The sequence below is a fragment of the Saccoglossus kowalevskii genome, chromosome 3, assembly GCF_978046115.1.
Source record: "Saccoglossus kowalevskii chromosome 3, keSacKowa6.1, whole genome shotgun sequence".
Taxonomy (NCBI): domain Eukaryota; kingdom Metazoa; phylum Hemichordata; class Enteropneusta; family Harrimaniidae; genus Saccoglossus; species Saccoglossus kowalevskii.
In genome coordinates, this window is record NC_140643.1 from 544,689 (window position 1) to 561,108 (window position 16,420).

Sequence of the window (16,420 nt, forward strand, 5' to 3'; positions counted from 1 at the left end):
TGGTTAATTACTGGATGCCATACAGGCACACATTGGTTAATTACTGGATGCCATACAGGCACACATTGGTTAATTATTGGATGCCATACAGGCACACATTGGTTAATTACTGGATGCCATACAGGCACACATTGGTTAATTACTGGATGCCATACATGCACACAATGTTTAATTACTGGATGCCATACAGGCACACATCGGTTAATTACTGGTTGCCATACAGGCACGCATAGGTTAATTACTGGATGATATACAGGCACATATTGGTTAATTACTGGATGCCATACAGGCACACATTGGTTAATTACTGGATGCCATACATGCACACAATGTTTAATTACTGGATGCCATACAGGCACACATTGGATAATTACTGGTTGCCATACAGGCACCCATAGGTTAATTACTGGATGCCATACAGGCACACATTGGTTAATTACTGGATGCCATACAGGCACACATTGGTTAATTACAGGATGTCATACAGGCACACATTGGTTAATTACTGGATGCCATTCAGGCATAGATTGGTTAATTACTGGATGCTATATAGGCATACATTGGTTAATTACTGGCTACCATACAGGCACCCATAGGCTAATTACTGGATGCCATACATGCACCCATAGGCTAATTACAGGAAGCCATACAGGCATAGATTGGTTAATTACTGGATGCCATACAGGCACATATTGGTTAATTACTGGATGCCATACAGGCACACATTGGTTAATTACTGGATGCCATACAGGCACACATCGGTTAATTACTGGTTGCCATACAGGCACCCATAGGTTAATTACTGGATGATATACAGGCACATATTGGTTAATTATTGGATGCCATACAGGCACACATTGGTTAATTACTGGATGCCATACAGGCACACATTGCTTAATTACTGGATGCCATACATGCACACAATGTTTAATTACTGGATGCCATACAGGCACACATTGGTTAATTACTGGTTGCCATACATGCACCCATAGGTTAATTACTGGTTGCCATACAGTCACATATTGGTTAATTATTGGATTCCATACAGGCACACATTGGTTAATTACTGGATGCCAAACAGGCACACATTGGTTAATTACTGGATGCCATACAGGCACACATTGGTTAATAACAGGTTGTCATACAGGCACACATTGGTTAATTACTGGATGCCATTCAGGTATAGATTGGTTAATTACTGGATGCCATACAGGCACCCATAGGTTAATTACTGGAAGCCATACAGGCACAAATTGGTTAATTACTGGATGCGATACAGGCACATATTGGTTAATTACTGGATGCCATACAGGCACACATTGGTTAATTATTGGATGCCATACAGGCACACATTGGTTAATTACTGTATACCGTACAGGCAGAAATAGGTTAAATACTGGATGCCATACAGGCACACATTGGTTAATTACTGGCTGTCATACAGGCACACATTGGTTAATTACTGGATGCCATACATGCACCCATAGGTTAATTACTGGATACCATACAGGCACACATTGGTTAATTACTGGACGCCATACATGTACACAATGTTTAATTACTGGATGCCATACAGGCACACATTGGTTAATTATTGGATGCCATACAGGCACCCATAGGTTAATTACTGGATGCCATACAGGCACATATTGGTTAATTATTGGATGCCATACAGGCACACATTGGTTAATTACTGGCTGTCATACAGGCACACATTGGTTACTTACTGGATGCCATACATGCACCCATAGGTTAATTACTGGATGCCATACAGCCACACATTGGTTAATTACTGGATGCCATACATGCACACAATGGTTAATTATTGGATGCCATACAGGCACACATCGGTTAATTACTGGTTGCCATACAGGCACGCACAGGTTAATTACTGGATGATATACAGGCACATATTGGTTAATTATTGGATGCCATACAGGCACACATTGGTTAATTACTGGATGCCATACATGCACACAATGTTTAATTACTGGATGCCATACAGGCACACATCGGTTAATTACTGGTTGCCATACAGGCACGCATAGGTTAATTACTGGATGATATACAGGCACATATTGGTTAATTACTGGATGCCATACAGGCACACATTGGTTAATTACTAGATGCCATACATGCACACAATGTTTAATTACTGGATGCCATACAGGCACACATTGGTTAATTACTGGATGCCATACAAGCACCCATAGGTTAATTACTGGATGCCATACAGGCACACATTGGTTAATTACTGGATGCCATACAGGCACACATTGGTTAATTACAGGATGTCATACAGGCACACATTGGTTAATTACTGGATGCCATACATGCACACAATGTTTAATTACTGGATGCCATACAGGCACACATTGGTTAATTACTGGATGCCATACAAGCACCCATAGGTTAATTACTGGATGCCATACAGGCACACATTGGTTAATTACTGGATGCCATACAGGCACACATTGGTTAATTACAGGATGTCATACAGGCACACATTGGTTAATTACTGGATGCCATTCAGGCATAGATTGGTTAATTACTGGATGCTATATAGGCATACATTGGTTAATTACTGGCTACCATACAGGCACCCATAGGCTAATTACTGGATGCCATACAGGCACCCATAGGTTAATTACTGGAAGCCATACAGGCATAGATTGGTTAATTACTGGATGCCATACAGGCACATATTGGTTAATTACTAGATGCCATACAGGCACACATTGGTTAATTACTGGATGCCATACAGGCACACATTGGTTAATTACTGGATGCCATACAGGCACCCATAGGTTAATTACTGGTTGCCATACAGGCACCCATAGGTTAATTACTGGATGTTATACAGGCACATATTGGTTAATTATTGGATGCCATACAGGCACACATTGGTTAATTACTGGATGCCATACAGGCACACATTGGTTAATTACTGGATGCCATACATGCACACAATGTTTAATTACTGGATGCCATACAGGCACACATTGGTTAATTACTGGTTGCCATACAGGCACCCATAGGTTAATTACTGGTTGCCATACAGTCACATATTGGTTAATTATTGAATTCCATACAGGCACACATTGGTTAATTACTGGATGCCAAACAGCGACACATTGGTTAATTACTGGATGCCATACAGGCACACATTGGTTAATTACAGGTTGTCATACAGGCACACATTGGTTAATTACTGGATGCCATTCAGGCATAGATTGGTTAATTACTGGATGCCATACAGGTACCCATAGGTTAATTACTGGAAGCCATACAGGCACAAATTGGTTAATTACTGGATGCCATACAGGCACATATTGGTTAATTACTGGATGCCATACAGGCACACATTGGTTAATTATTGGATGCCATACAGGCACACATTGGTTAATTACTGGATGCCATACAGGCACACATTGGTTAATTACTGGATGCCATACATGCACACAATGTTTAATTACTGGATGCCATACAGGCACACATCGGTTAATTACTGGTTGCCATACAGGCACGCATAGGTTAATTACTGGATGATATACAGGCACATATTGGTTAATTACTGGATGCCATACAGGCACACATTGGTTAATTACTGGATGCCATACAGGCACACATTGGTTAATTACTGGATGCCATACATGCACACAATGTTTAATTACTGGATGCCATACAGGCACACATTGGTTAATTACTGGTTGCCATACAGGCACCCATAGGTTAATTACTGGATGCCATACAGGCACACATTGGTTAATTACTGGATGCCATACAGGCACACATTGGTTAATTACAGGATGTCATACAGGCACACATTGGTTAATTACTGGATGCCATTCAGGCATAGATTGGTTAATTACTGGATGCTATATAGGCATACATTGGTTAATTACTGGCTACCATACAGGCACCCATAGGCTAATTACTGGATGCCATACAGGCACCCATAGGTTAATTACTGGAAACCATACAGGCATAGAATGGTTAATTACTGGATGCCATACAGGCACATATTTGTTAATTACTGGATGCCATGCAGGCACACATTGGTTAATTACTGGATGCCATACAGGCACACATTGGTTAATTACTGGTTGCCATACAGGCACCCATAGGTTAATTACTGGAAACCATACAGGCATAGAATGGTTAATTACTGGATGCCATACAGGCACATATTTGTTAATTACTGGATGCCATGCAGGCACACATTGGTTAATTACTGGATGCCATACAGGCACACATTGGTTAATTACTGGATGCCATACAGGCACACATCGGTTAATTACTGGTTGCCATACAGGCACCCATAGGTTAATTACTGGATGATATACAGGCACATATTGGTTAATTACTGGATGCCATACAGGCACACATTGGTTAATTACTGGATGCCATACATGCACACAATGTTTAATTACTGGATGCCATACAAGCACACATTGGTTAATTACTGGTTGCCATACAGGCACCCATAGGTTAATTACTGGTTGCCATACAGTCACATATTGGTTAATTATTGGATTCCATACAGGCACACATTGGTTAATTACTGGATGCCAAACAGGCACACATTGGTTAATTACTGGATGCCATACAGGCACACATTGGTTAATTACAGGTTGTCATACAGGCACACATTGGTTAATTACTGGATGCCATTCATGCATAGATTGGTTAATTACTGGATGCCATACAGGCACCCATAGGTTAATTACTGGAAGCCATACAGGCACAAATTGTGTGGTTGAGAAAATATATAAGCTTGAGTGTGTCCCACAAAACACTTGATGGTTTCCCGAAATAGATAGGAAGCAGATCTATTATCAATGGATCTTTATTCAGCGGTGAAACGTACACGTCAAAATACACTGCTGCTAAGATGAGACAGAAAAAAGAGAGAGTGCCGCACGCGACCGGCACGCGACCAACTAGAAATTTTAAACAATGTAACAACGCTCAGGCGCCAACACGGACGCACGAAATATTAATGTACTCGTAAGCGAAGAGTCGCGTAACACGCAATAAATGTAACTAAAGCAATATTGAATGGAAATAAATGATCATTCGAACCCATCCCCGACATACTCCCGCCGCGAAAGATGCGTCTAGCATAATTTTCGAATGAGACACGTTTCATTTCCGTGATAATAAAGCGATAAAGATAATAACAATGTGCATGAATAACGCAAATATATAGTTTACATACAAAGCAGTTTGAACGAAAGTACATCATAAAGTCGATTATGAAATAAAAGTTATTATTATTAATGTCACACAAGATCACGCTGGATCAGATTTTCAATTCTTCGTTCAGCTATGCGAGCCGTCGCCCTTTTCGATCGTCGTGGCTGGATGGATTCACCACCGCTCCCATTGGAGCTACTTGCGTGTGGTCTTTGGTCACCGTCCCCGGCGGGACTGCTTGTGTGTGACCTTCTTCCGGCTTGTTCATCTCGTTGATCAATATTCATATTGGGTTTCGAAATCATCAAATCTCGGGTTAGATGTGATTCGGTCTCAGATTCAGTAGACAATTCTAATGGAATCAGTCGAGTTATAGATCGATTTGTGGAACCGTTTTGGGTTGCTAGTTCCACAGCACGAACTATACCGTCGGCTCCCGGTAACAACTTTGTCACACGGCCCATACGCCAATGTACCCGCTCACGCACATCGTTGTGAATAAGTACTATGTCGCCGACCCGTACAGTGTTGATTTTAACTCCTCTGTGTTGATTAAGGTGTCGTTCTCGCAGTGAAACGATATATTCGTTAGACCATCTTTTCCAAAATGCGGTTAGCAAGGTAGTTAAATACGCATAGCGCCGGTTGGCTGACTGGTGATCTGTGGCGAAATTGGAGTTAGGATTGATGACTGTTTGCCTTGGTAAACAGCAAATATTTCTTCCGTTGACCAGGTGGGAGGGCGTAAGTGGATTTAAATCGTTGTCGTCAGTAGAAAGATGTGTAAGGGGACGATCGTTGATTGCTGACTCGATCTCCGTCACAATCGTTTCCATTTCGATATAAGTTACACAGGCGCGACCGAGAATTTTCTTTAGACTAGTCTTAGTGATGGCTATCATACGCTCGAAAAATCCCCCATTCCAAGGAGATCGCTTGGGAGTAAATTTCCAGTTGATTCGGTGATTTGTCAGGTATCGCTGAACTGCAGGATCGGACATCAGGGTTTTGAGTTCATTGGCGGCCGATACAAACGTAGTGGCGTTGTCCGAAACAATTAATTTAGGAGTACTACGTCTAGCTGAAAAACGTCGGAGGGCTTGAATAAATGATGTTGTTGTTAAGTCTGGCACAAGCTCCAAGTGAACTGCTCGTGTTATCGCACACGTAAACAGACAAATATAGGTTTTCACAACTGATTTTGAGATAGGATCTTTGACGAATAAATGTCCTGTATAGTCGATACCGCACACGGAAAAGGGGTCTGCTTCTTGAACTCGGAAAGTAGGAAGTGGAGCGGGGATCGGTTTGGAATAGGCTGGCCCATCTACTCGCTTACACACCACACATTTATTGAGTTCTATGTTCACATATCGGCGAATGGATATAATCCAATAGCGTTCGCGTATACTGGTTGCGGTTGCATTTGGTCCTGCATGTTGTAAACGACGGTGGGTATCACGTATGACCGCTGACGTGAAAGCGTGTTTCCCTGGTAGTAAAATTGGATGGATACTATCATAGGGAAGGGATATGTTCTGGAGTCGGCCTCCTGCTCGTAGAATCCCGTCATCATCGAGAAATAACTTGAGTTGATTACAAAGTGGTCCAACTTGTTTCGCCTGGCGCTGTAAATAGAGTATTTCGTCCGAGTAGTGAATGTGTTGAACAGCTTTCAACCACCTGTGCTCAGCGTCATTGATCTCGGACGCAGTTGGTGCGTTTCCATGGAGACTAGAAATGTTCAATGGCCGTCGAGTTAGCTTTGCTTTAATATTATGTACGAAACGTAGTACAAGAGCCGTAATTCGTAATAAATGAGAGAGATCGCGATAATTATTGACTTGAAATATACTGTCAATACTGAATCCAACTTGGCGCGGAAAATTGTCAGTATTCACTGGAGTATCACGCATATTTGTAGCGGGTAGTATGTCACCGAATTCTGTTTGCAGCAAAGTTGGCTTAGTGACAGTTGACATATGATGTATCGCAGTTTCTGTGAGACATTTTGGCGCAGTCGCAGGATCCAATTGCTCGTTGACACTTTCGGTTATTTCGATAGGAAACAATTCACATTTCGGCCATAAGGCGCTATTAGTTAACCAATCGGGGCCAAACCACCAAATACGAGACTCACTCAGTTGACGCGGAGAAATTCCCCTGGTTAAGAGATCAGCTGGGTTCTGTGAAGTGGGTACGTAGCGGTACTCTTGATGGTGGGATGTGATTTCCAAAACGCGGTTTTTAGTAAAGACATCTTGTCTCCCTCGCCCGTTCAACCAGTGTAGTGTTATCTGATTGTCCGACCACAGAAGGCGTTTGGTAATATTGAAATTGTCTTTAAGGGATTCAGATACAAACTGGCCAAGCCGTGTTCCGATCAATGCTCCCATCAACTCGAGTCGTGGTAATGTCAACGCTTGTTTACCAATGGGAGTGACACGTGTCTTCGCGATAACAAGTGTAGATTCGTGTTCAGAGACCAAGTATACTGAAGCACCGTAAGCACGTTCTGAGGCGTCTGCGAAAATATGAATTTCGACATTCTGAGGTTGTATTGTAAAGTACTTACGTGGAATTTCGCTGTTCTTTGTTACTTGATAGAGATCCGCTGCGATGCCTTGCCATTGTAGGAGAAATTTAGAATCGATGGCTTGGTCCCAATCACTGTTGTTTAACCATAGGGCTTGAATAAGTAGTTTTGCTCGGACGTGAACCGGAGAATACAATCCCAATGGATCGTATAAACTCGCGCTGTAAGAGGTGACGTCTCGTTTGGTAGTAAACTTTCCAAAATCGAGAGATTTCATTTTCTTTACGTGAAGATAATCGGAACTGGAATTCCATAGAATACCGAGAATTGAGACTGTTTCTTTGTCACTTGAACGGCCGTCGATTTTCGTAGTTTTCTTTAAGAGGGTGTCATTTGTACTCCATGATCGTAAGTTAAACTTACGTGTAGCGAGCATTTCAGTGGATTGTTCGTAAAACTGCAAAGCTTGCATTGGTGTATCACAGCCAGTAACCACGTCGTCCACATATAAATTCTTTTGCAAATTAATTGCAGTAGGATTATCGGAATATGAATCGGTCAGATGTCGCAGTGCCGCGTTTAAAATAAAAGGTGAACTGGTTGCGCCGAACAATATTGCCTTAAATTGGTACGTCTTGAAGGGACTAGCAATGTCAGTCGGGTCGCTTAACCACAGAAATTTAGTGAATTTTCTGTCGGATTCATCCAGCTGTATCTGCAGAAATGCCTTCTCAATGTCTGCCGTCATAGCTATTGGGTTTGAGCGAAATCGAATTAGTATCGACGTCAGCGAGTTGTGCAGTGGCGGTCCGGTGACTAAACATTGATTTAAACTGGGTTGATCCCGTTTTGAAGTTGCTGAACAATCATATACGATTCTGATCGGAGTGGACTCGCTGTCCTTCGAGACCGATCGATGAGGCAGGTAGTGTCCGATTTCTCGATCGTCGTCGGTGACTTCCTCGATGAAGCCCTGCTTAAGTTGATCTTGTATGATGGTGTCGTAAACTTTCACAAGTTCGCTTGGCAATTTGTTGATCATATTTCTGGTGCGTGAGGTGGCTGACTGTAAGTTTGTCGGCAAAATATCATGATCTGGTCGCCATGGTAACTTAGCGATATACCTTCCGTCCTTGCTGGACAAGCAATTATCAACAAATTGGCGATGTTGTTCATCATGGGTGGCTTTGGTTTCGCTTACTTTGATGGTGTCATGGATGCCTACCGTTTCGAGGTCCCAGTAGTTGGCGACAAGTTTATCGAGCTCGGGGTCTGGTGTTTTGATCGAGGAAATATGAAATGTATTCGTATTATGGCCTCTTCTCTTAGTTGAATAGACTGGTCCCGAAAGTAAATAACCAAAGGCAGAGGAAACTGCTACAGGACTGGTTCCCCTTATAATGTGGTTTCCTACGTAGTCCCAATACCGATCCGCACCAATAAGTACATCTATAGTCAGTGTGGTGTCACTTGTGATTGGATGCGCTAGAGGTAGGTTTCGTAAGTGTGGTATGTTACATAGGTCACCAGTAACGTTATTGTCAAGATTATCAGAAATCTCATCAACGATGAGCAAGTCAATGGGACTTTTGTAGCCGTCTCGTTGTAGGAGAGCGACTGTAGTTCGTGGTATGGTTTTATACCCAGTTTTGCTATTCGAAAATGCCTTGAGATTTAGGGTCTCCAAATAGTTAGTGTCCGCTTTAATCGAGGCAGCGAACTTAGTGGTTATAAAACTCCTGTCAGCCCCTTCGTCAAATAGGACTGTGGCGACCTGAGAATTACCATTACCAATAGTAGTAATTCGAGCTGTTTTGAGAAGCACGCGCGGAGGTGGCGCTGGGTCCGTTTTTGACGGCCCGTCGAGAAACGGTCGCCGATATGAATTAGCATGCGCAAAGTTTACGTGAGTTTCAGAAGTTTTTTGCGCTGCGCTGGTCGAGGAGTCCGAATGTATAGAGGAATGGTGTTTTTTCTTGCAGGTGCGACATGTCCACTGAGAGTGACATTCACGCGCTAGATGTGAGCCAAGACAGTTATAACATAGTTTATTTTCGTGTATAAAGTTGAGTCTGTCGGGTCGAGAGCTTAAAACATGACAGTCAGTTGTGTAGTGTTTACCTCTACAGTATATGCAGTGTGGCGGTTTGGACGCACGTTGTGGTGTCTGTCGTCGGTCATTGTATCGTGTAGCAGCATTGTGTCGGTTATATTTCGATTTGTTTTGCGATTTGTATTGATCATTACCTTGCACTGTTGCTATTTGGTTACCTCCAGTAGTTTGACTGCTGGTAGTAAATGCAGAGATAGATGAAGGGTATGATGTATCGTCAACATCGTCCTCGTCCAGCCCGACTTCGAGTACGCGTATCTCGCGTATCATCGCTATGCTGAAAGTTGCCAATGTCCATGTTTGATCACCGTTTGATCGAGCAAGGTCACGTCTAAATTGGGCAGGTAACTTTTTGAGTAGAAGGGGAATTAGTAGCTCTTCGTATCCAAATTCAGGCTTTCCCAGAGCTCTGAGCGATCGCACAGTGGTTTCAAGGCTATCGTGGAAGTCTTTAAGCGATGTCGCATTATAACTCGGTGCTGGATGAGACCACAATGATTCCATATGTGCTTGTACAATTAATTGTGTATCACCGTAGCGTTTCTCTAATAGAGCGTAGGCTGACTTGTAGTTTGCTTCAGTAGTCTGATAACCATCGATTAGTCGTTTGGCTTCATCAGTGACGAGAGACCGTAGATAAGTGAATTTTTGTATTTCACTGATCTGTGGGTTAGAGTCAATTGTTGCCTTAAATCCGTCGTTAAACTCACTCCACTTGAGAGGATCGCCGTTGAACTCTTTCATTTCCAGGCGCGGAAGTTGTACCGTTTTTAGACGGGATTGCGAAGTAGCGTCGGGTTGGCTAGTTTTCGTCCATGTCGCGACTGCCGAGTGCCGTTGTTTCATCTTGAAGTCTTCGATGAACCTCGCGATTCGTGCATATCTTTTGGCAATATCCGTTTGAAAATCTGTGATTTCGTTGAAAGCATCATCGGAAGGATCGATTACGTCGATGACGTTTTCATCGGCTGCTATGAGGAGGTCTAGGAGTCGTTTGATGTGAGCTTGAGAATCGGCGATTTCCCCGTAATCGAGTTGTGGATCTCGTTGTTGTCCATGTTCGTGAATCATCGCCTCCGTGGTTTCTATCGCCTTGAGTAGAATTATCTTTGCCTTGTTCCGTTTGTTCCGTAAACTTTGTAATTTAACCATAGTTGCTGAGTCGAAATGACGAGGTGGTGCAAACTGGTTGAAAACGCTGACTTGAGAAATTCTGGTCTATTTCGCGGAAACCGTTGAATTCAGGTTGAATCCTGGTCTCGGCACCAATTTTGTGGTTGAGAAAATATATAAGCTTGAGTGTGTCCCACAAAACACTTGATGGTTTCCCGAAATAGATAGGAAGCAGATCTATTATCAATGGATCTTTATTCAGCGGTGAAACGTACACGTCAAAATACACTGCTGCTAAGATGAGACAGAAAAAAGAGAGAGTGCCGCACGCGACCGGCACGCGACCAACTAGAAATTTTAAACAATGTAACAACGCTCAGGCGCCAACACGGACGCACGAAATATTAATGTACTCGTAAGCGAAGAGTCGCGTAACACGCAATAAATGTAACTAAAGCAATATTGAATGGAAATAAATGATCATTCGAACCCATCCCCGACAAATTGGTTAATTACTGGATGCCATACAGGCACACATTGGTTAATTACTGGATGCCATACAGGCACACATTGGTTAATTACTGGCTGGATATCATACAGGCACACATTGGTTAATTGCAGGATGCCATACATGCATCCATAGGTTAAATACTGCATGCCATACAGGCACACATTGGTTAATTACTGAATGCCACACATGTACACAATGGTTAATTACTGGATGCCATACAGACACCCATAGGTTAATTACTGGATGCCATACAGCCACATATTGGTTAATTATTGGATGCCATACAGGCACACATTGGTTAATTACTGGATGCCATACAGGCACACATTGGTTAATTACTGGATGTCATACAGGCACACATTGGTTAATTACAGGTTGTCATAGAGGCACACGTTGTTTAATTACTGTATGCCAAACAGGCACACAGTGGTTAATTACAGCCTGCCATTCAGGCACACATTGGTTAATTACTTGATGCCATACATGCACCCATAAGTTAATTACTGGATACCATACAGGCACACATTGGTTAATTACTGGATGCCATACATGCACACAATGGTTAATTACTGGATGCCATACAGGCACCCATAGGTTAATTACTGGATGCCATACAGCCACATATTGGTTAATTATTGGATGCCATACAGGCACACATTGGTTAATTACTGGATGCCATACAGGCACACATTGGTTAATTACAGATTGTCATACAGGCACTCATTGGTTAATTACTGGATGCCAAACAGGCGCACAATGGTTAATTACTGCATGCCAATCAGGCATAGATTGGTTAATTACTGAATGCTATATAGGCATACATTGGTTAATTACTGGCTACCATACAGGCACCCATAGGTTAATTACTGGATGTCATAAAGGCACACATTGGATAATTACTGAATGCCATACAGGCACACATTGGTTAATTACTGGATGCCATACAGGCACACATTGGTTATTTACTGGATGCCATACTGGCACACATTGGTTAATTACTGGATGCCATACATGCACACATTGGTTAATTACTGGATGCCATACATGCACACATTGGTTAATTACTGACTGGATGCCATACAGGCACACATTGGTTAATTACAGGATGCCATACATGCACCCATAGGTTAATTACTGGATGCCATACAGGCACACATTGGTTAATTACTGGATGCCATACATGCACACATAGGTTAATTACTGGATGCCATACAGGCACACATTGGTTAATTACATACTGGATGCCATACAGGCACACATTGGTTAATTACTGACTGGATGTCATACAGGCACACATTGGTTAATTGCAGGATGCCATACATGCACCCATAGGTTAATTACTGCATGCCATACAGGCACACATTGGTTAATTACTGAATGCCACACATGCACACATTGGTTAATTGCAGGATGCCATACAGGCACACATTGGTTAATTACAGGATGCCATACAGGCACGCATTGGTTAATTACAGGATGCCATACATGCACCCATAGGTTAATTACTGGATGCCATACAGGCACACATTGGTTAATTACAGGATGCCATACATGCACCCATAGGTTAATTACTGGATGCCATACAGGCACACATTGGTTAATTACTGGATGCCATACATGCGCACATAGGTTAATTACTGGATGCCATACAGGCACACATTGGTTAATTACTGGCTGGATGTCATACAGGCACACATTGGTTAATTGCAGGATGCCATACACGCACCCATAGGTTAATAACTGCATGCCATACATGCACACATTGGTTAATTACTGAATGCCACACATGCACACAATGGTTAATTACTGGATGCCACACATGCACACAATGGATAATTACTGGATGCCATACAGGCACCCATAGGTTAATTACTGGATGCCATACAGCCACATATTGGTTAATTATTGGATGCCATACAGGCACACATTGGTTAATTACTGGATGTCATACAGGCACACATTGGTTAATTACAGGTTGTCATAGAGGCACACGTTGTTTAATTACTGTATGCCAAACAGGCACACATTGGTTAATTACAGCCTGCCATTCAGGCACACATTGGTTAATTACAGCCTGCCATTCAGGCACACATTGGTTAATTACTTGATGCCATACATGCACCCATAGGTTAATTACTGGATGCCATACAGGCACACATTGGTTAATTACTGGATGCCATACATGCACACAATGGTTAATTACTGGATGCCATACAGGCACACATTGGTTAATTACTGGTTGCCTTACAGGCACCATAGGTTAATTACTGGATGCCATACAGGCACACATTGGTTAATTAGTGGATGCCATACAGGCACACATTGGTTAATTACTGGATGCCATACAGGCACACATTGGTTAATTACTTGATGCCATACAGGCACACATTGGTTAATTACAGTTTGTCATACAGGCACACATTGGTTAATTACTGTATGCCAAACAGGCACACATTGGTTAATTACTGCATGCCAATCAGGCATAGATTGGTTAATTACTGGATGATATATAGGTATACATTGGTTAATTACTGGATGCCATACAGGCACACATTGGTTAATTACTGGATGCCATACATGCACACATTGGTTAATTACTGCCTGGATGCCATACAAGCACACATTGTTTAATTACAGGATGCCATACATGCACCCATAGGTTAATTACTTGATGCCATACAGGCACACATTGGTTAATTACTGGATGCCATACAGGCTCACATTGGTTAATTACTGGATGCCAATCAGGCACACATTGGTTAATTACTGCCTGGATGCCATACAAGCACACATTGTTTAATTACAGGATGCCATACATGCACCCATAGGTTAATTACTGGATGGCATACAGGCACACATTGGTTAATTACTGGATGCCATACAGGCACACATTGGTTAATTACAGGATGCCATACATGCACCCATAGGTTAATTACTGTCTGTCATACAGGCACACATTGGTTAATTACTGGATGCCATACAGGCACACATTGGTTAATTACTGGATGCCATACAGGCACACATTGGTTAATTACTGGATGCCATACAGGCACACATTGGTTAATTACAGGATGCCATACATGCACCCATAGGTTAATTACTGTCTGTCATACAGGCACACATTTGTTAATTACTGGTTGCCGTACATGCACACATTGGTTAATTACTGGATGCCATACATGCACACATTGGTTAATTACTGGCTGGATGCCATACAGGCACACATTGGTTAATTATTGGATGCCATACAGGAAAACACATTGGTTAATTACAGGATGCCATACAGGCACACATTGGTTAATTACAGGACGCCATACATGCACCCATAGGTTAATTACTGGATGCCATACAGGCACACATTGGTTAATTACAGGATGCCATACATGCACCCATAGGTTAATTACTGGATGCCATACAGGCACACATTGGTTAATTACTGGATGCCATACATGCACACATAGGTTAATTACAGGATGCTACAGGCACACATTGGTTAATTACTGGCTGGATGTCATACAGGCACACATTGGTTAATTGCAGGATGCCATACATGCACCCATAGGTTAATTACTGCATGCCATACAGGCACACATTGGTTAATTACTGGATGCCATACAGGCACCCATAGGTTAATTACTGGATGCCATACAGCCACATATTGGTTAATTATTGGATGCCATACAGGCACACATTGGTTAATTACTGTATGTCATACAGGCACACATTGGTTAATTACAGGTTGTCATAGAGGCACACGTTGTTTAATAACTGTATGCCAGACAGGCACACATTGATTAATTACAGCCTGCCATTCAGGCACACATTGGTTAATTACAGCCTGCCATTCAGGCACACATTGGTTAATTACTTGATGCCATACATGCACCCATAGGTTAATTACTGGATGCCATACAGGCACACATTGGTTAATTACTGGATGCCATACATGGACACAATGGTTAATTACTGGATGCCATACAGGCACACATTTTTTAATTACTGGTTGCCATACAGGCACACATTGGTTAATTACTGGATGCCATACAGGCACACATTGGTTAATTATTGGATGCCATACAGGCACACATTGGTTAATTACTGGATGCCATACACGCACACATTGGTTAATTACTGGATGCCATACAGGCACACATTGGTTAATTACAGTTTGTCATATAGGCACACATTGGTTAATTACTGTATGCCAAACAGGCACACATTGGTTAATTACTGCATGCCAATCAGGCATAGATTGGTTAATTACTGGATGCTATATAGGCATACATTGGTTAATTACTGGATGCCATACATGCACACATTGGTTAATTACTGGATGCCATACATGCGCACATTGGTTAATTACTGGATGCCATACATGCACACATAGGTTAATTACTGGATGCTACAGGCACACATTGGTTAATTACTGGCTGGATGTCATACAGGCACACATTGGTTAATTGCAGGATGCCATACATGCACCCATAGGTTAATTTCTGCATGCCATACAGGCACACATTGGTTAATTACTGAATGCCACACATGCACACAATGGTTAATTACTGTATGCCACACATGCACACAGTGGTTAATTACTGGATGCCATACAGGCACCCATAGGTTAATTACTGGATGCCATACAGCCACATATTGGTTAATTATTGGATGCCATACAGGCACACATTGGTTAATTACTGGATGTCATACAGGCACACATTGGTTAATTACAGGTTGTCATAGAGGCACACGTTGTTTAATAACTGTATGCCAGACAGGCACACATTGATTAATTACAGCCTGCCATTCAGGCACACATTGGTTAATTACAGCGTGCCATTCAGGCACACATTGGTTAATTACTTGATGCCATACATGCACCCATAGGTTAATTACTGGATGCCATACAGGCACACATTGGTTAATTACTGGATGCCATACATGGACACAA

General features: G+C 42.2%; 1 protein-coding gene across 1 annotated transcript; it reads right to left on the minus strand.

Annotated features, from left to right (window-relative positions):
• Nucleotides 1–5,285: 5,285 nt before the first annotated feature.
• On the minus strand, nt 5,286–11,000 carry LOC146747422 (uncharacterized). The gene has a single exon (XM_085496631.1). It carries the CDS (start codon nt 10,998–11,000, stop codon nt 5,286–5,288), a length of 5,715 nt encoding a protein of 1,904 aa, XP_085352757.1.
• Nucleotides 11,001–16,420: the final 5,420 nt, after the last annotated feature.